Here is a 23,822-nt window from a genome sequence, read left to right as displayed (position 1 = left end):
CATACCAACTCGGGGTAAACACGGGAATTGGAATCACACGATGTTTACCTTGGAGCGTCATTAATTAGAGCTAGTTTGCCAAAGTCATCTCCTTCATGAAGCGTTGTCACCGTGCCTTTCCCATGTATGACCACGTTGACGGAGCCTTTTAGGATGATGAACCATGAGCGCCCTTCGTCACCTTGCTGGAATACTGCCGGGAAATGGAAGAGGTATTTGGTGAAATTCGTACAATGTAACGAGGAATGGAACAAAACGCCTATAATAATGACTTGAGAGTACATCAAATTGATGTAGGTTCACATATTTATTACTTGCAGCAATATAAAATACTGACATCGTCACTAATTTAATAAAACGATCCGTGCATAGTAAGATACTTAATATCAAACATTAAAAAATATTTTTTATTTACTAGGTACATGAACACGTTGAAAAATATTATTAAAATATATAAAAGTGAAACTAATTAAAGATCTAATACACATTAAACATTAGACTTTCATTGAATAAAGAAATGGCAATGCTTCAAGGATTTTTTTCGCTTATTACTATTGCATCATTCATCAAAGTATAAAAAACTACGCTAGCTCGTCGATAAAAAGGAATTACTGTCTCATCTCCTTTGTAGGGAGGACGGGTTCGTCACGGGAGAGTTGTGCCAATGGAGAGGTGGACTAAGAGAAGTTGTTAAGCCGAATGAAACAACACACTACTGCTCACATCGACATCATCAATCATCCCTGCAATCAACTCCTGCGGCGAATTTTTTTTTGCTACTCCGACGATCGGCGGGTACCAGGATGAAAAAAGAAAACATCGCATTTCGACAGAGGCAAAAAAAATGAGTAAAGCGCTACAAGAAGCGGAGGGGACTAAATTGAAACAAATGGAATATTATTTTTCTTATCTTATCGTAAAAGCTGGATATAATATCACTAGAGTTGAGCATGGACTTCGGTAAAATATGATCGGGTTTAAGAAAAATGTGAAGATTCTCCGAGAACAGTGTGGTTTAAGAGTAAGATTATTGAAATTTAAAACTAATAAATCAAACGATAAAAGAGAACATTGTTTTTGAGATGTGAATTGAGATGAGTTAATGTTGACAATAATAAATGAAGAAACACTATCTATTCGGAGTTTCCATATCGAGGAAATTAATGCACAAACTACGGTAATAAAATTGTTTTAAAAGATGGACTCAAATGGCAAAGGTAAACTTTACAGCTCACTTTAAAGATAAAATTTTACCTGTATTTTGCATGACTCTAGTCAACTGCCAGGAAAGCTATGATATCTTAGATCATAAACTTCGCAGCTATTTTATGATGCTGCGGTTCAGATAAGTAAATAATTTTCTCCGGGGGGGTTCAACTTTCCCTAAGATTAAGATTATCTCATTGCATTCGTTTATTTAAATGGAATGTTAAGTGAACTCTGGCCCTTAAAACCATCCTTGAACTATAAACAATATTTAATGTAGCACTATACCAAGTTTTAAATTTTGAAATACATGACATACCTGTAGTCTTACTCTTAATAACTCTAAAAGGGACATATATTTCTACGATGTATAATTACATACTTTGTCCTTGCGGAAAGTATGCAGTTTATTTTTAAAAATTAGTATCTTGAAGTCTTGTTCTTACCTCGTCCCGTGGATGACCGATTTATGAAATCGTACCTTACTGTACTGAGTTGTAAATACTGAGCATTGGTCTCTCTCTTGATAGAATCGGAATAAGTGCGACTGTAGAATATATCTCACTGTTTTCGGCGACAAATTTCCGCTGCATACCCCGGCTTCATTCATAACTGATTATTATTGACGCCGCTTTCTCCTACATCGATCACAGGATGAGTGGACCTTGTCAAAAACAATAACATCTTGTCGAGGAACCAAATACATGGGAGCATTGGAGGGGGACATCGGACAGTTAAGGTGGTACATTGCTTACTTTCAATATACATATATTCTGGGGAGGGGGGGCGTTCCGACTCCTCAACATATTAAGATATATGTGGCCTAACATTACTCTCTTCAGTGGCGTCTTCACTCATGAAAATACTGGCTGCGAAGCATGAAAAAGGTTGTGGTATAATAATACTCCACACGCAACAAAACTCGAAGGCCACCTTAGTATTGAGCTAAATGATCATGGTCACATCCGGTTATGGAGTCTGGATACAATTGAAAATACATTTAGCACTCTGTGTAATAATAAGAATAACTGCACTTTCAAATTTTTTACTGCACCGTCAAAAAAATGAACCGTAGTGATACTTACAAACAGTCCCTGCTCGGGGATGAGCTTCGAAGACTATAACCGAAGCCAATTCTTTCTTCACAGAATTCGACAGATGTGATAGAGCCTTGATATGCTGAAGTTCTTCATATATTGTCTCAAGATCATCAGCTGTCCTTTCGTGTGTTCTATAAATGAAACCGAAGGAATTTATTCAACATTATTCATTCATAACATATAAAATATTTGTAAAAATTCTTCCTGCGGTTATGTAAAGAATTTTCCCCTTAAAGTGAAAATAATGACTAGAATGGAATTAAAAAAATCTTATCAATAAACCAGCTATTAACACTTTTTCATCACGAGATACGATGACATATGATGATGATACGATGACAGTCTGGGTTTCGACTAGCCTGGATGGCATTCTAGTTCGAACTTCTGGTAATATATTTATACATAAGTCTATTTAGGTTTGTTATACTACGTCATTTATGTGGAAGTCTGGATTCCACACACTTCCTATGAATAAGTCATAGGCAGAACTAATATTCAGGCAAAGGAAACAAGGTAGCAAATGAGCGTCTAGAAAAATTGGATAACATCTCATAATTTCAAATGTTTATAAATACCTAGTTTCAAATCAGTCAAGCCCACCAATTCTTGCGATAATTCTACGCTATTCGAATATAAACGACTGGCCAATGAAGCTAGCTTGTGAAGTGGTAAAAGAGAAAAAATTCTTTTAAAATTCATAACATATATGATTTAGCGATGTACGATTAAAATAGTGTGATATATATTTCAAAAATATTCTTATGGTGTTTTTTCTTATGGTAATTTTATTTCATTTAATTAAAAAAAGCTGTTTCTCCTATAGAAACCAACTGGGAAAATTTTTCCGTTCCTTCGCGATCGAGTTGGGCGAGGGCCTTTGAAAACCGGCTTTCAAATACAATATTGCCAAATGTAAGGGCTATGGAGATCCAAACTGTTTCTAATCTCATTAGAAAATGTGAACAAAATGATCAGCATTAAAATTGTACTCTACCATTACAAAAACACAAGTCTTAAAAAGTCACTGTGACTATTAAAACAGCGAAATAATGATTCTAAGAGGTTCACCAGGGTTATTAGTAACGAGCGAAACGTAACGAATCGTACATACGCAGAGAAAAAGCAGAAAAAAACCGACGAGACGTGCAATCCAAGCATCCGGTCATATAATTAATCATACTTTTACAAATAACCACAATTACGTATTCCAGTTCGAAAATTTATTTCCAAGGGATCAAGAAAACCTGGCAGCCCGAATTAAAGTTCTGAGATCGATAAACGACTTATGATAAACGTTTATTCTATAATTGTTTCTCGGGAGGAAACCTTTTGGAGGAGGGATGGAGGTCACTCACGGTTTTCGGAGAATGAGCCTCATGGCTGCGTCTGGCGCCCGCTGAGCGAGCACCGCGAGGGCTTCGACGCACTCCTCTTCGGCTTCGGCCACGTCTTCATTCGTGGGCATCCAATCGCATCCTTCGCCCTCCCACGCTTTCCCGTGGTTACTACTGCTGCTGCTGCTCTCAGCATCTTGCCAGAATCGATAGAATAGGAACTTGTCTTTGAACGGCTGCTCCTGTGTTACTGCAAGGACATAAGTCAACGTCGACAATAAGCACGGACTTACTTTTTGGGCGCACTCATGCTCTCGCTCCAGTATGTTAGGTCTAGATTTGTGTCATTCTAGGACGGAGGAATAACATTGAAGTAACTGCATTAGTGCAGTGGTTTCTGTGGTCTAATCTGAGAATAACTTGGGTGTGAGCAATCATGCAATATTTTACTGTGCGCTATCGATTACGGAAACCAGTTCATGATAATGTCCCTCCTTGTGTGAACGTTCAGAATTATGCGGATCCAAGAAGCGCTCTTGAGGGATTTAGCAGGTATGGATGGTCATATTACCTATCAGAAATTGGTTTTGCACTAAAGGAAAATTGGCATTTTCAAATCCTGGTTGAGAAAAGTCATCTTAATTCGGCAATAAAAATATTTTGCAGTCTTTTGAAGGTGTTTTCTTTAGAAAACATTATAACTTTGACCGCATTAAATATATTCAAAATGATTTTCAACGAGTCGTTTAAACATAACATTTTTAGGTTTAATTTTGTGGAATTCCTGCATTATGAGGGTAAAAAAGAAACTTAACACTTCCAAAATAAAGATTTGATATTTCACGACCATGGTTTCGATGCTGCGCATCATTATCAGGTAACAAGCATCAACATTTTTTCAGACTATATAAGTTGAAAAAATGTCAATGCTTGCTACTTGATGATGCGTTAAGTTTCTTTTTTACCCTCATAAGTCGTTTAAAGTTGGAATGGTGGTTTTACTTAGAAGTTTATTCACTGGATCAATGAAAATGCCAAGTGAAAATGTCCGCCTAAATTCAACATTTTCTTCTATTACGCTATTGAGAGTTTGCACCTATGGTATTATGCTATTAAGCTGACAAAATAATGTAATGTACCAATCGGATTTCACTTTGATTCTAAAAGTTTACTTCAGAAGACAATATCAACGTTATTTTATGAAACAATTGAGATTTTAGGAATTAACCTTCAATATCATTCGCCTTGACTGGGATTCGAGCCCAGATCCCTCGATATTCGATCGAGTGCTTTAGCCAGTTAAGCTACCGAGGTGTCCTGTTAAACTCTGAAATTTTGGGGCCTTTTAAAGGAACAAGATGTTGTGACGAAAAATACCATACATGCAATGTCACAGGCATTCGTAGTCGTGCGCGACGCGCCACAGTCCACGAGGTCAAAGCCAACTTTTAAATATTTATTCTGTTTATACCTTGACAAATTCCAAAAAAACTGCGGGAGATGCCGCAACAGTGACTTTTAACGGAGTCATCCGCTAATGTGTATTTCAATGCAACAATTTCAGAGTGTAAAAATCATTCACCTTGACTAGGATTCGAATCCAGATCCCTAAATATCCGGTAGAGTGCTTCAGCCAGTTAAGCTACCTTGAAAATGACTGTACCATTGTATCTACGGTATTTCGTCACAACATCTTGTTCCTTTAAAAGCCCCCAAAATTTCAAAGTTTAAGAGGACGCCTCGATAGCTTAACTGGCTAAAGCACTCGACCGGATATTTAGGGATCTGGGTTCGAATCCCAGTCAAGGCGAATGATTTTTACACTCTGAAATTGTTGAATTGAATTGCACATTAGCGGATGACTCCGCCAAAAGTTACTGTTGCGGCATCTCCCGCAGCTTCTTTGAAAATTTTGCAATGATGATTAATGTTGTACAAGGCTCACAAATTATGCATAGACATAGTGGTATTTATTTGGTAACAGCGTAATAAAAGAAATAGTACTCGTAAGTTACGGGTATGACGTCGGTGACCGAGCAAATCGGAGATGAAACTTCGTGGCACGTATTGAATAAAGCGTTCTGGCGGAGAAATGAAGTCTGAAAAAGCATTTTGACCGACGAACGAATCCTTCTTAGAAAAATTACGAAAACGAATTGAAATGAAAAAATTATTGAATTTAAATCGCAGATATTCAACTGTCTATGAAAAATTCCACAAATTCATTTGACCGTTGTTATCCCTGCCGGAATTGAGAAATTCCGTGGCAATAAAAACAAGGAATTTCCCATTGCCGAGAGAATTCTTACAACAATCTGTAGATGAACTCTGCGGTTGATTTCACACTGGATTTTTTATGAAGCAACATGACATTTTATTTGTCATTTTGACCAATAAGGCCCAATAATACTTTGATATTGCCTGTTTGATAATCCTTTGGTACTAAAGTTTCGTGTTGTCCATGTTAGACGTGACTCAAAAAGTGTGAAGGTATCAAAGATAAGGAAATGATTCCAAGTTAAGATGCAAAAAGTCTGAAAATACCTCATGGATGACTTCACAAATGTATTGTTCGCATTCGCAGAGAATGCACTGAAATTGCATCACCGCCTTGGCACGAGTGAGCCGATCGACGCGAGAGGCGGTGTTTGAAGTCGCCGTCTTCTCTGTCCTGCCAGGGAATTCAACTGAAGCCATTACAAAATGTGGTCTCAGTGGGTCGTCCGCTGGTCACGTTCGAATGCCGCACGTGGCAGTATGACGAGGACGCCACTGATTGTTTTTCGAATAGCGGTTTTGTCGACAAGGCACGTGAAACGCTTCCAAATGTCACCGGCTCTCTCGACAGACAAAGGACCTAGGGCGAGGAGGAGGGACCTCTTTTTAAGAGTTAATGGTTGCTCATTTCTGCTTCAACTTTCCGACTTCACTCTCCGGTAGTGTGACGATGTAATTATTCATTTGATGCGGACATCAACCCGCATAGGGTTTGCAACCAAACCGTTTAGTCTCATTTTCAACATTTTACAATTTTGTGTAGTACCTAAACTACTATCACTTAATAACTTGTTCACACTATGATTAGGCACTCAAAAAGTGGACCAACGAAGAATAGAAGCCTTAGAAATATAATGCTGGAATTAAACGGAAAAAGTGAGGAACGAGGAAGTATATAGAAGAGTAGAAGAGGATATGACATAACCGAGAAATCGACGGCAAAGAATACCTACATGGATTATACACACCTTCAGTCACAATGGATTAGTTAGAAACATAATGCGTGGGTCGTTCAATAAGTCCTTAGGGAAAAATATAAAATCAATGTATTTTGTTAGAATTTTTAAAATTTTTGACTTAACCTTTTTGCTTGATACACTTCTCCCAGTGTTTCTCCAACATTTTTAAGCCGTCCAAAATATCTGATTTCGGAAGGCAAGAAATGTACACAATAGACCATAGAATACCCAATCATAATGTATTGGACGGAAAGTTTTATAAGGGATTCGAAATGAATAAGAAAAATACCCTCATTGAATAATTATGCAACCTTAATGCCAAGGAAACAATAGCTGTGCATAGTAAACTGCTAAAGTTTAAAAACTAATATCATTAAAAATTATTTAATATTAATTACCTCATGACTAGACGCCATGGGAAAAGACTTTCTTTAGCTGAACACATCAAGACGCGTATGGTTATACCGTTGAATATATTGTGTCCATCCAAAACATATCTCAAAGTATAATGAAGTATTAATACCAGTAATAATGATTTTAAAACGATAGAAACAAAAATATTTTACTTCGTTACCTTTAGGGATACGACAAAACATTTCACTTTTTGTAAATTATTTTTTTTATATGTATGACATTTAAAACTGCTTCCTTAAAATTTATTGCATATAGCCCTCCTATCGAAGTCATATCTATTATGTTTCCCCGCATATTATTACATATTCCTACCTATTATCAAAAGCTCTAAATTCACCAAAGCTCTCGAGAATTGAGCTTCACGACGGCCTTGGACAATGCTGGGAAAATACTGATAATAATAATAGTGTCCACGATTTTTTTCGGAATTTCCTCCATCAGCGCTCACTCACCGTGAGAAATGACACCTTCCTCCAACAGGGCTTGCCACATCGCGGCCGCCTGCTGCCGGGATGTCACCATGGGGCACACGCACTGTTGCTGCATCTGCATGTTCTGTTGGTTCTGGTATTGGTGTTGGTGGTGCTGCTGCTGGGAGTGTGAGGAGTGCCGCCGGTGGTGATGGTGGTGGTGATGGTTCGTCGTCCTCTTCCCCACACCCGGTCCCCCCGCCAAGTCCAGCAACCAGTCGACCAGGTCTGAGCCGGACGCGCAACGCCTGTGGACGGCCCTGTGAGGCTGACCGGTGCCAGAAGGGGACCCCACCGAGGTCACGGGGCCGCTGGTCGAGGTGGACGACCGCCTGTCCCGCAGGAGGCCGGGGGAGCGGGCCAGCAGGAGCGCGCGGAGGACCCAGCCCGCCCTCGCCACCTGACCCGAAGGGGTCTTGAGGAGGGGAGAGGAGAACAGTTGAAGAATGACGGCCGAGTGCTCGAGTCTTCGATTTCACCCAAGCCTTTGGAACTCATAGGTTACACTTCGTTAATGTGAATGCAATTTATAAAATCGATAATACAATTAATAATATAAAAATTAATTTATAATACTTTATACAATTTTCAGAAATTAATCCCTAAGATTTTCACAATAAGTCATGTAATAATCTCAAAACGTTAATCAAAACAATCAGTTATATTAATTCAATCCAAATCCTATCCAGATTTTCGAAACAAGATTCTTTATTTTCTGCACAAATTTTATTTATGCCATTTGCTTCAAATGAATGTTCTGTAGAGCAAATGGGCCAATAAAAAATTGCTCTTATTAGATAGGAGAAACAGCAGGGGGTGAGGGAAAGACCTAGATTTTTTTGGTTATCAGATATCTCATTATAAATTTTGGAAAACCAGCAGAATAAACCTACCAATAACATGCGTTTGATGGCAACCACACCATTGGAAAGAGAGTGCGGGAGAAGGAACGGCCATTATCAAAAAAAGAAGTATCGCTGAAGGTTCTTCACATTGATTTTCCCGTACTTGGTTGCATTCGTATGCGTCTATGTTGTACATTACAAGCATCCGCTAGGATGTGTGCCAGATGATGATTCCACAACAGACAGACACGCCCCATTAAATAATAAATTGATACTAATTAAAAAGTAGTACATAAAAGATGGATAATTATGGTAGATGGAAGTGAGAGTTGTCTTCGAGAAATGTTAGCATCGGCAGGAAAATACTACAAAACAGCATTAATTCAGTGTGGCATAATAATCAAATATTTTGGGTGCATAGCATTCTCATCTTAACCGAAGGAAGGTTAAAAAAACGCTATTCTTTCAAATGGACTAGAAAGCTCGAACAAAAATATTCTCATCGCAGTTTTTACCGATACATTCCAAAAAATTGGCTCCATTTAAGTTTTTCTCGCTCTTAAATCAATGGATTTAAGAGTAAAAATGGCTCTGCTAAGGCGAGGCTCAGCTCAGAATGGACACAGCTTAGGGAAGTCCTTTCAGGCCCTACAGTGACGTGAACACTGGACGAAAACCTATTGAAGGTCAAGAAATGTGATTTTGACTCGGAGACTGATTTGATAAATGAGCGAAGAGGGTTCGCCTCTTACTCTCCCAGAAGCTCATGAAATCACTGACTGCGAGTTAAGTTTGGAAACGCCATTTTAGGAAAAATGATCTTCATTGGATCCCAGATCCAATTCTCTGGGAATTTTCCGGGGATTACTGGATTTTCGGGCTTGATCCGGTAAAAATAAAATTTCCGGGATTAGATTTAACTTCCTGGGAGTGGCTAATCCCTGGACTGCGGAAGTCATGGGTAGAGGACTTTTATCGCCATTCTTCCACTCTTAGTTTCTTTTCCCGGAAAATAGGTGGGGACGATCGGATGGTGGAACGTTTACCGCCAATCCAATGCGTATGATGATACGGGGAAAAAACAAGATCTCCGCTGTCATCCCTGGTTATCCAAATCCTTTCCTGCATAGTTTTAGGCATGGGATCTATGGTGATGATAAACGTTTGAAAATTGAAAAAACTTTTCTAGTAAAAATTCTGATTGCTAATCAAAAACATCAGTCGGTTGAAAAAATGGCACAAGTTGAATTGAATACTAGACAGAAAGGAAAAGTTTAAATGCTTCTAAGGTTTAGATTGGTAAGCAGCTCAAATGAAATCCACACTGTTCACAACTCAGTTCAAAGTGATGTAATGGAAAGTTACTGGCGAACACAAATGAACCATGCTCGTATCTAGATGAGTATGTGTGGCGTTAAAGGCAGATTGCATTTTTACTTCATTCCATCTATCCCATTGGCACCATTTTTTTCACCTTTGTAACAAGTAAAGGTTATAATTAAGGGACAAGAGATGTTAATATAATTTATAAAATGTTTTTTATGTCAAGGTTAACATGAATATATACGATTTGGATACTCCACTGCTATGCATAACCTTATGGACTTCTTAAAATTTTATTGGAAAATATTAGTATCTTTACACTAATACTATTGCGTACCAAATCTTCATTACCTCCACTTCCCTCTTTCCCAACGTATTCTATTGGTTGTTCTGATACCTATTCTTTCCTATCTCCTTACCCATCATTACCCCTTCTAGTGCTGCCCCCTTCAGCATGGCATTAGCACACAATAGCTCCTCCATTTTATCGTCCTTCTCCGAATTTTTCCCAATATATTCCTGCCTTCCACCACTCTCTCGATCAGCTTAATTCTTCATCTTTCTCCATAATCACTTCTCCAAAGTCCCTTACACTAATCCTCTTTCCTCGAATGCCTGGGACCATGAAGAGAAGGTACGATACAGCGCGAAACTCAACTCTACATTTATGTTTTATTGATGAGGTACAAATACCTTCACTTATATTGCTATTAATAAATTCCTCTTTCTAGTAAGGTCTTATTAATAAGACAATAAAATCATTAATACGCTCACTAATCATTTTTCATGAATATGGGGCATAAATAACATAAATCTTAAAACCATACAAAAAAGACTCAGTACTTTTCCACAGATGTTTATTATAAGGTACCACGCGTTTCACCGACTTGCGGCAACATCAAGTACCGCAAGTCGGTGAAACGCGTGGTACCTTATAATAAACATCTGTGAAAAAGTACTAAGTCTTTTTTGTATGGACATGAAATACTTCCAAGAAGTGAAGCCTAAAACAGTTGAATAGAAATCTAGTAGTAGTTTTTAGGGGAGGCGACCGACAGCTAAGGTCATTTGCGCCATAGGGGATGGACAGGAAAGGATGAAGGGTGGAGAGAAACCCGGCGTCGGCATTAGCCTACTCTTTACGAAAGGCGCCAAGGGGTCCGCAGCTTAACGTCCCATCCGACGGACGCCGTACTCACTCAAAGTGCCCTCCACAAAGCACCTCAAGTAGGGATCGAGATACCTCTGAAAAATATTCAACACCGCCGGGATTTGAACCCGCGCCCTCAGGGTGGGAAGTCAGTACGTTAGCCCCCGCACCATCTCGAACCCCGAATAGAAATCTTCAATGTTTCATTTTGCAACAATTTATCTTCACCCTTGGTAAATTAAATTAATTCTGGAATATATTTAACTATTCCCTCCCATGGACTACAACCTTAGCGTGGTGGAAGGGCTTGTGCGTTCCGATGACCCCTAGAGCTGTGCTGGCGGGAGCAATAATATTTGCTCCTGGTGGGATCACCCGTGCCAGATAGGCCGAAGGTTAGGAGCCAGACGAAAGGTAGTCCACGCAGCGTCTGTTCCTCAGTGAGGCGGCTGCAATGGCGTCTGAACCCAGTGGGGCGGCCAGTAAGTGATGGTGTCATGTTAAAAACAGTAATGAGGAAGACAACGGGAAACCGCCTCAATTATCATTCCCAAGATTAACATGATAGACAAAACAGAGATTTTGAGTCCTGGCAACTACGGGGCTCGGCCAAATCGGCCGTGTGTCGTGCCCTGCAATGGGGGAGGCAAGGCTTCCGCGGTCGTCATCCCACGAAACCCTTGTAAGGGAAAACCGGCAGCAGCAGGACAGAAGACGCAGGAGAAGAAGAACAAATTAGTTAGAATAGGAACGTGTTATGTTAGGACAATGATGAGGGCAGGGAAATTGGAAAATGTTAAGCGAGAGATGGAAAGGGGAAAAAGAGATATTTTAGGTCTATGCGAGGTGAGATGGAAGATAGCGGGGAAATAAAGAGGTAGGAAGAAGAGTAGCCAACATAGAACAAGTAACGGATAGAATATTACTAGTTGAGATAAAAGCAGAACCGACGAACTTGGTTATTATTCAGGTATACATGCCACCGAACAACCATACGGAAGAAGAGGTCGATAGTTAGAGGACATAATCGCGTGTGTTCCCGCAGGGAAACATTTGATAATGATGGGGGATAGGAATGCAACGTTAGGCAAAGGAAGAGATGGTGATGAGGTGGGGGACTATGGTTTAGGCATGAGAAATGACCGCGGGGAGAAAGCAGTTGAGTTCTGCAGGAGACAGGGGTTAGTTATCGACAACAATTGGTTTAGACACCACAAAAGACGCAGGTATGCATGGAAAATTCCAGGTGACTCAGAAAGGTACCAGCTAGATTATATCCTGGTTAGGCACAGGTTTAGGAACAGTGTGATAAATTCAAACAGCTTCCCGGGAGCGGATGCGCACAAGGAGCACAATTTTGTTGCTATGAAATATAGTGTCCGTTTCAAAAAGATAAGGCAGGGATGGCGGGTTAGAAAATGGAATGTAGAAGAATTAAATGGATTGAAAAGGAAGGAGTACCGACAGGCTGTAGAAAAAATCATGGAGATTGGCAAAGAGCTGAGTACTATCGAAGAAAAATGGGAAAGTATCAAGAAAGGGTTACCTAAAGCCGCAAAAGACACTATTGGAACCGTTAACGCGAAAAGGACTAGGAAACCATGGATCACGGATGAGGTGATTACAAAGATGGATGAGCGGCAAAAATGGAAGAATGTAAATACAGTATTAGGGAAAATGAGTTACAAAGAATTAAACAATAAATTGAGGCGGGCAACAAATAAAGCAAAAGAAGCATGGTGAAAGACGCAGTGCGAGGATATGGAAAGTCTGCAGAGGAAGGGTGAAATCGGTGTGCTGTATAGCAAAGTTAAATAGTTATCGGGAAGTAAGAAAGGAAGATCTATGCTAACAGTTAGAGATAAGGCGGGTAAAGTAATAGTTTACGCAGGAAAGATCCAAGAGTGATGGAACGAGTATATAGAAGAACTGTATAGTAAAGACATTAGACCAACAAAGTTAGACATACAGGGTTCGTCTGGAAAATAAGTGTACTGAGCTCAGGAAAAAAAATTTATTACACTTTTACATATCTTAAGCTAATATTCCTCAAAATAGGACCCTTGTGAGTCGATACACTTGTTCCAGCGGCGTTCCCATTCCTGGAACGCTCCCGCGAAGGCATCATCGGGAACCTCTCGAAGACACGTCGTCACGGCCTCTTTGACGGCGTCAAAAGTCCCGTATCGCTAAAAAATTTCGCTTTATTATCGCTAAAACGTTCTCTAAAAAATGTGGATCATTTTTGCAGTGATCCGCAAGTTGTGTCGCGATTTCCAAACGATTGAGTCTTTGATCATCACTGAACACTTTCGGCACCAAATTTGCACAAATTTTTCGCATCTGTAATTGGTGCCTAATAATCTCGTGCACTATTGTTTTTGGCACATTACACTGCTCTGCTATCATCCGAACACTAAGACGACGATCAGAGTTCAGTACATCGCGAACTTTTCGCACATTTTCGTCGGTGAGTGTCGTTGATGGGCGTCCAGGCCGAGGTTCGTCGTCGACCTCCTCTCTGCCCTCCACGAACATCTTGTGCCACCGAAAGATCATGTTTCTGGACATGGCTGACTCCCCGTAAGCCTGGTTAATCATACCGACAGTTTCGGTAGACGATTTCCCAAGCTTTACCGCAAATTTGATGGAATAACGCTGCTCCAAAAACTTCGGCATCGCGTTCCGTGACGTGGGTCGAGCGTGGAGGTTCGCGTTAACAGAGCTCTTCACTACACCACAGCTCAGAGCCGACTGCCTTTTTCAGCGTCGCTTGCCAACATACCCCCCTCCAATCGCAGCCCGTCAGAGCGGTGCTGGGCGTGCCTGGAGCGGCGGGAAAAAATCAGTACACTTATTTTCCGGACGAACCCTGCAGAAAAGGAACATGACGTAGAGGAAGATAGCTTAGGTCCAGGCATACTCGACGATGAGATAGAAAGGGCATTAAGGGAGATGAAACTAAATAAGGCCGTGGGGGTGGATAAAATTCCCGCGGAACTACTGAAATGTTTAGGAAAATGTGGGAGGAAGAGGCTATATGGGCTCATTCGTAGTATTTATGAGGAAGGAATCTGGCCGGAAGACTTTGTGAGATCAGTTTTAGTTCCTATTCCAAAAAAGGTAAAGGCTACATCATGTGAGGACTACAGGACCATGAGTTTGATATCCCACGCAGCTCAAGTTTTTCTAAGGATCATAAACAAAAGGATAGAGAGTAGGGCAAATGATTACTTAGGGGATGACCAGTTTGGGTTCAGGAAGGGGAGAGGTACGCGTGATGCCATTGCAGTAATGCGATTATTAATCTAGAGGAATATAGAACACAACCAGGAGGTATTTGCCTGTTTCGTAGATTTCGAAAAAGCGTTTGATAGAGTGAACTGGCAAAAACTAATGAGTATATTGAAGAAATTAGGAATAGATAGGAGGGACAGGAGGCTAATCCGAAACCTGTACATGTCTCAGACTGCTCAGGCTCGGGTGGGAAACGGGCAGTCCGGATGGGAAGTGTTAGGAAGAGGTGTAAGGCAGGGTTGCCCATTATCACCGTTGCTGTTCAACCTGTATGCAGAGGAAATGATTAAAGAGGCATGGGAAGAACTCGAGGTAGGAATGAAGGTGGGCGGGGAATTCGTAAAATCAGTTTGGTTTGCTGATGACCAAGTTTTAGTTTGTCAGTCAGCCAAGGGATTGCAAGCATTGCTGAGTGAATTGGAAATTCAGTGCGACAGGTATGGGATGAGAATCAATATTAATAAAACAAAGGTTATGCGATTTTCTAGAAAGAAAAAGGCTAAGCTTAACATTAAAATAGGAGGGCAAAACGTAGAGCAGGTAGAACAGTTTACGTATCTCGGTAGTGTTTTAAACCAACACGGTCAAAGTAGTAAGGACGTAAGGAGAAGAATTGAGCTAGGCAAAGAGGCTTTCACAAGGAGGAGGGAGTTGATGACGGGGACGTTGATTAAGGATGTTAAGAAAAGACTCGTAAAAACTTTGGTATGGAGCGTAGCTATGTACGGCGCGGAAACGTGGTCATTGAAACAGGAGGATAGACGTAGACTGGAGGCTTTTGAAATGTGGGTGTGGAGAAGAATGGAGAAGGTGAAATGGACAGAGAAGAAAACAAATGAGGAAGTACTTGGTATGGTGGGCGAAGAGAGGGGTTTGTTGAGAGAAATCCTATGGAGGCAGGAAAAGTGGATGAAGGGGGTATTGACCGGCAGTGGGATGTTAAAGACTGTAATTGAGGGGAAAATGTTGGGCAAACGAGGAAAGGGAAGGAACAGGATAGGGATGTTGGACGGGATGAAGGGAGGAAGGAAGTACTCAGAGATGAAGAGGGATCTGATATAGAGTAGGATACTGGATGTCGTGTTTTGCTAGGAGTCACAAATTATTTAATTAGGAATTATGTCCATCCAAAAACCTATTACAAGTTACAAACGACCACCGCTGATGATTTTGAACCGATATGTGATCCCACAAAATTTCAAGAAACTCACATAAATAGTAACAAAAATATTTATAGCTGATTAACGAAAATATTTTCCTTGTCGCGACGCTTATCAAAATTGCTCAATGTTCATGCAGATATTGCAGTAGTAGGGCTAGAGCTATGGTGCAAGCGGACTACATTCGGAAAAGGTTTTTAAAAATATCTGGCAAACCTTCCATTAACGAATGCACGATTTTTTCAGTATGGATACCGTCCTGGTATTTGAAAAGTGTGAAAAATATGTATACTGCAAAGTTAGGAACTGATATTTTTACGCTCAAGGAAGTATCTAACCTTAAAAGTTAGGGTTGACTAATGGATTTTAGTACAGTCACCACATATGCGCTGCTTTATTGACGGCGGTTTTTGGGCTCAACTCACGCAGGGACTTGAGCGGAGAGGCATGAGCATCGTGGCGATACGATAGACTTTCCAAGCGCGTTTTTGGCCCTTCTATCTCAGCCATGCACTCTCCCTAACCCATCCTAGCAACCCTAATTGGATTCACGAAGAGAGAGAGGAAGAAGGGGGAAATGATGTCCTGCGAAATGGCACTTTCTTGGACTCATGGAGGCACTGTGGGTTTCGCTACATCGACGAAGGCGAAGTTATTACGGGATAGAGAACCTGGAAGCAGGCATCTGGGCGCGGTGAGGTTTTGGAGCGACGAAACCGCCCGCTGAAATTGAGGCTATTACCTACAAGACAAAGTTGCGGTCAGTATTTCCCTTTTCGTCACATGTGTGGAGGATCCCGTGGATGGAGGGGAATGTTTTGGTGAACCTGAGAGATGTAAAACGAAGGGAAGGGCCAAGGGTTCGGTGGTTGAGGATTTCTTTCAGGGCCCCTTTCCATGAGGAACCGTTGGATCCCCTATCCCTTCCGCGAGTAACACTTAATCACTTCCACTCAAACCAATTTCCCAGCGCACCCTTTTGTTGTAATTTTCCTAAAAGCATGGGCTTCCGACCGTTTTCACGCTCCATCGCTAAAGCCCTGATAGGGACGGCTCGCTCAATGGAAGGCATTTTGCGACCGAAATTTCGAGCGATGGCGATAAAATTTTAATACCATCCTCTTTCGGAGTGGGGGTGACGAGGATTATCATCCAGCAAATCGACGAAAGATAGTGTAAATATTTTGCTCACACGTTGACCTATATTTTGGCCCGTTTACCAACATAAAGCCAAAAGGGGCGCTGTTAGTACACCATCAGCTGTAAAGTGCAGATGTGGAAAATAAAATGTGAAAGGTCGTCAAATAGAAAGAGCTTAATAAAATAGTCTTCCTAGTTAGCTGCTGTTCCATTGCCATTTGTAGCGCTTTTTCATCCCTCTTGAAACGCTTACGCTGCTATGTTTAACCTTGCTTATGCTTTTTCGCAAGTGTCAATAAGGGGAAGAGAGAATAAGAGCAGTTAACTGAATAATCCTTTAAATGAAAACAATTACCCTACACTAAGATGATAAGTATGCACTGTGAATTAAAGCTAAATTCTGGTTTTATTGAAGCATTGAATTCAAAAAAGGAGAGTGAGATCAAATATACATGTAGGTTCGCTTCTGTATTTACTACACATTTTTTTACGGTGGTACAGGTTCTGTACAGTAAATATCGTGGCTGGTTCACTGTAGTCTCACCGGGGCGGTGGATGGGGGTCCGACCAGTCGGCTCGGTAGAGGGGTCCCCCACCACTTAGGCGCACTCCGGGCATGCGTTGAGACAGGAGGTGGATTTTTGTGACGTGTGGTTGTTTGTGGTGTCGTCGCGCCAGCATAGAGCGCACCGTCGAGCAACGCTACGCTGTGAAGTTTTGCGTTAAACTCGGGAAATCCGCGTCGGAGATCTTTGAATGCAGGTCTTCAGGCAGGAAGGGGATGATGCCTTAAGACGCACAAGAGTTTTTCAGTGGCACAAAATTTTTAAGGAAGGCCGGAAGCTCATCGAAGACGAGCACCGCGTCGGAAGCCCGACGACCGCTCGAACCAATGCTCAGGTGGCCGAAGTGAAAAACGTTTTGGACTCTGACAGGCGTTAAACCATCGCCCTTATCAGTGAGGAGACCGGCCTTTCGGTCGGAGCCGTCCACACCATTGTAATAGAGGATCTTGCGATGAGGAAAGTGTACGCGAAGCTGGTGCCGAAAGTCTTCAGCGAGGAACAAAAACTGTCGCAGGTGGAAATTTTGGACTGCATCCAAGAAGATTCTTTTCTTGGCAACATTATTACCTCAAAGAATAGCTCAAAAGGAGCTCAAAGGATATCGGTTCGACTCCATCGAGGCGGTTCAAGCGGCGACGGCAAAGGCTCTCAACAGTATTCCGGAAACCGACTTCCAGCGGGCTTTTACGAGTGACTACGAGTGACGAGTGACACACCGACTATGTGTATCTATGCAGGAGGAATGTATTTTGAAGATTATTAAGTAATTGTAATGATAACTGAACACCTTTGTCAGATGAACTACAATCGTTTATGGTCCTGTGGAGAAGTTTTTAATGAGTTGACGGCTCTCCCGTGGAGAATACATATCTTAAATACCATGTTCGAAGGAGCTGGTGATTAACCAATACCATCGTGCTACTACAGAACATCGGAATTGTATCCTCTGCATGTAACAATCAGGATAAATTAGGAATCAAGTCTCAAGGGTAGCTAATATTGGAAAAATTTGCCATCCTTATTTACTATTTTGCATCTACCTAACTGCTTGTTTACCCACCTAATATTTTATATTTTTACATCAATAATACATTTATGAAAGGCTTTGCGGTAAAGACATGTGGCAAGCCAGTTATGAAAAAGAAAGGGAATCCGACTGGGAAGAGGATATATTGGGTTCAGGAATTTTAGTTAGCAAGATAAGCGCTAAGGGAGACGAGGCCGAACAAGGCAGTAGAAATAGATAATGTCCCTGCAAAATTATCCAAGGGTTAAAAAAAATGAAACGACGGAATTCTTAGAACTTATACGCAGTATTTAGGGGAAGGAATTTGGTCAGAGATTTTCCTCAGATCAATTTAGATCCCTTCCCGGAAAGGAGTAAAGAATCAGACTGTGAAGACAATAGGACGATTAAGTTAAACTTCATATGCCGAAGAGGTATTTCTAAGAATCAATTTTATTTTTTGAAACGTTATCAATTATACCCACCAATTAATACTTTTATTGAATAAGTCGATTTACTCCCAACGACAGCACAATTTTCACTTTATCGTGGCTAGGTTGATATCTGTTCAGTAAATTCCGATTTAAATTATATTCTGATGTAATTACGCCGCGTAGTGCCGATTCAGTCGACGCTCATAAGGAATGGTTTAAATTTATTACCATCGAAGACTTGTTTTTACCGCTGCAAACTACCTGAGTTACTTGCCAAGTCGCAGTGTTATTTATTAAGCAGCGTAAGTTGAAACAGACCGTATGCTGCGTACTGGATAAGAGGAGTGGTGGATTGAACAATATATTACCAAACAAAATAAAAATTAGTTCAATTTACTGTTGATGGGAGAGCATGCAGAACAGTTTCATGTAGCACGATTCACCACTGAGCTATGGGTGCCTCGTAGTGCCTACGAAATTGAGCATATCATATACATATTACAATTGTTTACATGATAATATGTGTATGAGAGTTTAGTCTTGGCCCCAAGACTAAATTCACATATAATTTAGCCCCAAAGGCTATGAAAAGAAGGTTTCAGCTTTCATTTTCCTCATAATAAAAATCGAAGAAGGCCAAATATTAACTGCTATTCTAATTATCTACACTAGAGATGCCATTGCTATTAATTATATATGACAAACCAACATTTATAAAGATTTTTTGAAGGATTTTAATAAAGAAGAATATAAAGTCATGGAACATAGAATTCTGTCGATCAATAAAGAAATTGTTCCTTCCTCCATCTGAAAACTCGGTAACCTGACGACATATACTTAAATAATTCACAGGATTCAAAATGTTTTAAATTAATGAAAGTACCTTAAAACACAAATAATGATGAAATCCCGAAACAATTACTGCGAATGAACGTTTGGAGCTATTTTTTTTCTAGAAAATTTTTGAGCAGACCGTGAGGACGACACACTCGTCGGATCCCTGGCCTTGCATTAAGCAAAGAGAAAAGTGAAAAGACACTCAAGCCTTCAGTCGATATCTTCCCCGCTGAAAACGGAACATATTCAGCGATGAGTTAAAAGAAGGGACCGCAAAGTAATAGGAGTCCCCACACTACACGAAAGCTTTTCTGAGAACGTGGGTCTACATGTATCGATTAATGTACCTATTCATGAGTGAAGCGGCCCTGCAGAGATAATAAGAGGGAGAGTTGAAATTAGGAGAAAGGTGTGCAAGGGCGGATACCGCCTGGAAGGAGGGACGAGTGGGGCGGTATCGACCACCAAGGAAAAGAAGGCGCTCGCTGAAAGGCGGCACTGTATCCACAAACTCAGCACTTAAACACTGCCACCGTAATGATGCGAATCCATATCTCATGATCTATCTCCGACTCCAGTCTACCCTTTCAAAAATGAGAGTTCAAATATCCATTCTATTCGGTCGTCTTAAAGCCAGTGTAAGGAATAGGTACCGAGGCTCCAAGCAACTTCTCATTCGTCTGTTCACGCATTCATCCGCTCTATACGAATACGTAATGCCTTAAAATTACAGATAAATATGTTAAAATAGCTGAACATAAATTGGTTCAAAATTCAAAATTATCAATTGAGTTTATTGATGTTTACGTTAATGGAATCAAAATTTCTCTCTACCTGATGAAATAATTCCCTGTCGTGCGGACTTCGAAGCGTGAACGAATTGCACAAGGGCACGATTATGTGTTTTGCCATTTCCAACGCTAGATTTTGGTAGATTTTCTTGCCGTCTTTTGAATATGCTATCTAATAATATCAGGGAAATAGCATATGAAAAATCTATAAAATAAAAAAGAATTAGACCTGGTAAATATGTAGTTATAATGTGTAAACGGAAGAATCGTTCATTTCCTATGGCATCATGCTACGAAAAAGCCGTCAAACAACATGTTCTCGTAAATTTTTGTAACATTCCTTTCATTATTACCTTCATCTAAATCGGCTCATTTTATATTACTCCATTATTGATTTACTGCGAATGTTATCTTAGAGGACAACATTACCCAAGAAAAATGCACTTTTATTATTAGTACTGAATTGTTTTTCGGATGATCCATTTATCGGCGTCTGTTTGATATTGAATTTCATGAAAACTGATTTGTTTCTGCACGGTTTACGTGAAAATCAGTTTTCATACGAAAAGAGAACGGATTTGGAAGGGGGAAGAGTTTGTCGAGTGGATGTGACGGCAGAGGAACATGCACCGACAAATACGGCCACTGGATACAGGGACGGGTATCGCACTAAGTTTTCACAGCTCGTATCCAGTTTGATACTTCTGGATAGGGTGAGAGTGTGACGGACACACGCACGACACGAACCTTATTCAGATTGTGAGAGGAAAAGGCAACGTTAATATAAATTTTCCGGGCAGAAAATTGCTGTCAAATTGCAGGATCGTGCTAACGGATGTATTAATAAACATTCGTGGTATTGGAATGTGAACGACATGGAGTGAAGCATTGATTTAATATTCAATAGCAACAAATGGAAATGTAATACCTTTTTCAGAAAGAAAATCTATTTATATTCGCCCTCGCGGAAATAAAGCTAGGGCATACGCGCATCGATGTTTGACAGGATTTTATATTAAATACAATTTTAATAAAATTTGGAAAAAATACAAACACCGATTTACTTGTGTATACGTTTATTAAACGATTACACTACACTTATGGATGTAACGCCATGTTTTTCAAACAATTGGTAACTATCAATGGTGCAAGAGATATTGATTGGCGGTACGAAACAAGGAAATTAATAAAGATTTTACAAACTGAATATATTCCTCAACATATTGCCGCACGAACAATGAGATGAACATTTCAAAAAATTCTATTCTTCTCCTCTCTCCCTAACATATTCGCGATCGCGATGTGATCTCCCTTCGTCATTTAGATATTGGTTGATTTGCAATAAATAGAGCTTGGGAAGCGGTACTTAAGGATTTCTTTCCCTTATTGCTTTTTCTGTCTCGCAGTCGGTTAGGCCAGAACCTTAGCTGTCTTACGACATCATTCCCTTTTAATGCCAAAACTTGAAGGCCGAAAATTTAAATATACTTTTTAAACGCATTCTTTCCAAATCTGAAGAATTTTTCCGGTTCCTACATTTCTGTTGTATCTCTGATATTGTGGGCAGATTTTCCTACCATATTTCCCGACATTTGATTTACCTTGCTGTTACCATCTCACCCTGTCTTAGTAAACTCTCCATTTCCTCGCTTTCACCTCGTCTTACCACCGCGCTTCTTTCAAAAAATTATTTTTTTTATAAGACATTGGAATGAATCGAAAATTTTAATTTATTACTAGTGGGTTTTGGTTTCATGAACTCTCCCTAACGGAGAACTTTATCTTAGGGCAAGCATTATGCGTCCATGTTCGAAGCGGAATATGTATCTGCGAAATTCGAAGTCAGTCTGCGAGTCTGATAGTGAACGTGTCGATCAAGTTGGTTTCGTGGGGACCTCTTAACTTCAAAACCGTTTCACAGTAATGCGCCAGAAATCTTTCTAACCTCTTAAATCCCGAGCGTTGATTCGCAGAGCATGGAGATCTCCTGGGCTTCCTCTTCGAAGCTATGCTCTAAAATATTTCCTATTGACGTTCTTTTAAGAGGTGCGTGGGTATTCGCGCTTTGCGGCGACACCAATATCACCTCGGGTTTCCAATACTGATTAATCCGCCGCCATCCAGCTCCACGTACCTCATCAGAGAGTCGCACCACGATTTTACAACGCTGTTGCTTCGGTCCGGCCCGGGAGAGGAACGGCCCCCGGGGGAATTATTGGGAAGGGAGTTAATATGGGAGGGATGGGGGAGAACGCTGCCGGGCTGTGGAGTGGGGTCCGATGGGGTGGGAGGGAGGTAAAGGGAGCTCTGGGGAGCGCACGTGGATGCATATCCGATGCCGCACGTGCCATCCGGGCGGGCGGTAGCCGAAGGCCCCTCCCGCGCCTCTCCATCCACCTCCTTCCGCCCCCTCTCCTATCTACCCCTCCCTCGGCGCCGATGTCAGCCAGGAGGCGCGATGCACTCCCTCGTTATTCGGGTGCCGGCCGTCACGTAAGGGGCCGTTCATAAATTACGTAAGCATGACACCGGGCGGGTGGGATGGAACTAGGAGAGGAAAATAAAGGGATACCTTTGGTCACGGGCTGCGGTGGTCTTAAGCTGGTCGGTTCCCTCGCCGTAAGAGAAAAGTCGCGGGTGCCCACACGCGAGTGGTTGGAACCGGCTTGGGGAACACATACATTTTGGGTTTATCAGAATTTTTACCCTTTCGCGTTTTGCACGAGTGATATTTACCCCTTTTATCAGTTTCCGACCTTTGTCAAGTACGCATTCGGTTTTGACGTCAATTTTACCCGTTCTTGTTTACGTACTCCTCAGTTTCCATCGAACTGTCTCGTTACCCAAACGAACTCGTTCTTTCCTTCGCCATTGGATAGGCTATTGAAGAGTGACCGCCATACCACAGATGGAGAACTCAACAAAATCACATTCCAATCCCAGCGCTTATCCTATAATAAAGCTAAATTTTGAGCATAAACCTTTCTGAAAGATAACGAGATTCAACAATACACAAAATAGATGTGGCCTTAAATACACAAAGATAAAGCCAGGGTGTCTCTTGAGAACCTTTTGGGTGATTAATTTTGAGTAAAATTACGCCCATTGTGGCCATATTCAATCATGAACAATAATATGCTTCTAGAGCCAACGTAAAATGAAGCGTAAAGTTTAATGACAATGAACGCCTTTTTTAGGCACAGATACCGACTTTCTGTTAATGAATGGGAGGTCGTGGTTTAAAATGTCCAGACAAAACTTTTAACAGACCCGCATACAAATCCAAGCAGGGTGGTTTTTGGAAAAAGGACTTCCCAGCCTAAAATGCGTTCATTTCACACACTCTTGAGCCTACTCCGAGGTGAGCTCTATCCCAACCTTTCAAAAATAACCTTCGAGTGGGGAGGTTTGATTAGTGACCACCTTTTCACACGAAATGTATACACGTAGATCGAAAAGTTTCGAAACAGAAGTTCTGAACTCCAGCACACTGTCGCCTAAGCTTCAAAGAGC

At 40.9% G+C, this 23,822-nt stretch overlaps 1 protein-coding gene across 1 annotated transcript in view; it reads right to left on the bottom strand.

The window, feature by feature from the left end:
* The window catches only part of Epac (Exchange protein directly activated by cAMP), a 368,014-nt gene that overhangs the window by 17,104 nt on the left and 327,088 nt on the right, over positions 1-23,822 (bottom strand). Inside the window, exons 7-10 of the mRNA XM_071589665.1 lie at positions 7,743-8,175; positions 3,662-3,890; positions 2,292-2,437; positions 49-193 (exon numbers count right to left, since the gene is read on the bottom strand). Coding sequence (XP_071445766.1) covers positions 49-193; positions 2,292-2,437; positions 3,662-3,890; positions 7,743-8,175 — 953 coding nt within the window. The remainder of the gene's footprint in view (positions 1-48; positions 194-2,291; positions 2,438-3,661; positions 3,891-7,742; positions 8,176-23,822) is intronic.

This window comes from Hetaerina americana, unplaced genomic scaffold (assembly GCF_022747635.1).
Source record: "Hetaerina americana unplaced genomic scaffold, ioHetAmer1.1.p SCAF_4, whole genome shotgun sequence".
Lineage (NCBI taxonomy): Eukaryota > Metazoa > Arthropoda > Insecta > Odonata > Calopterygidae > Hetaerina > Hetaerina americana.
The sequence above is the reverse complement of the archived record's forward strand: the minus strand, read 5'-3'. Positions and strand labels throughout refer to the sequence as shown.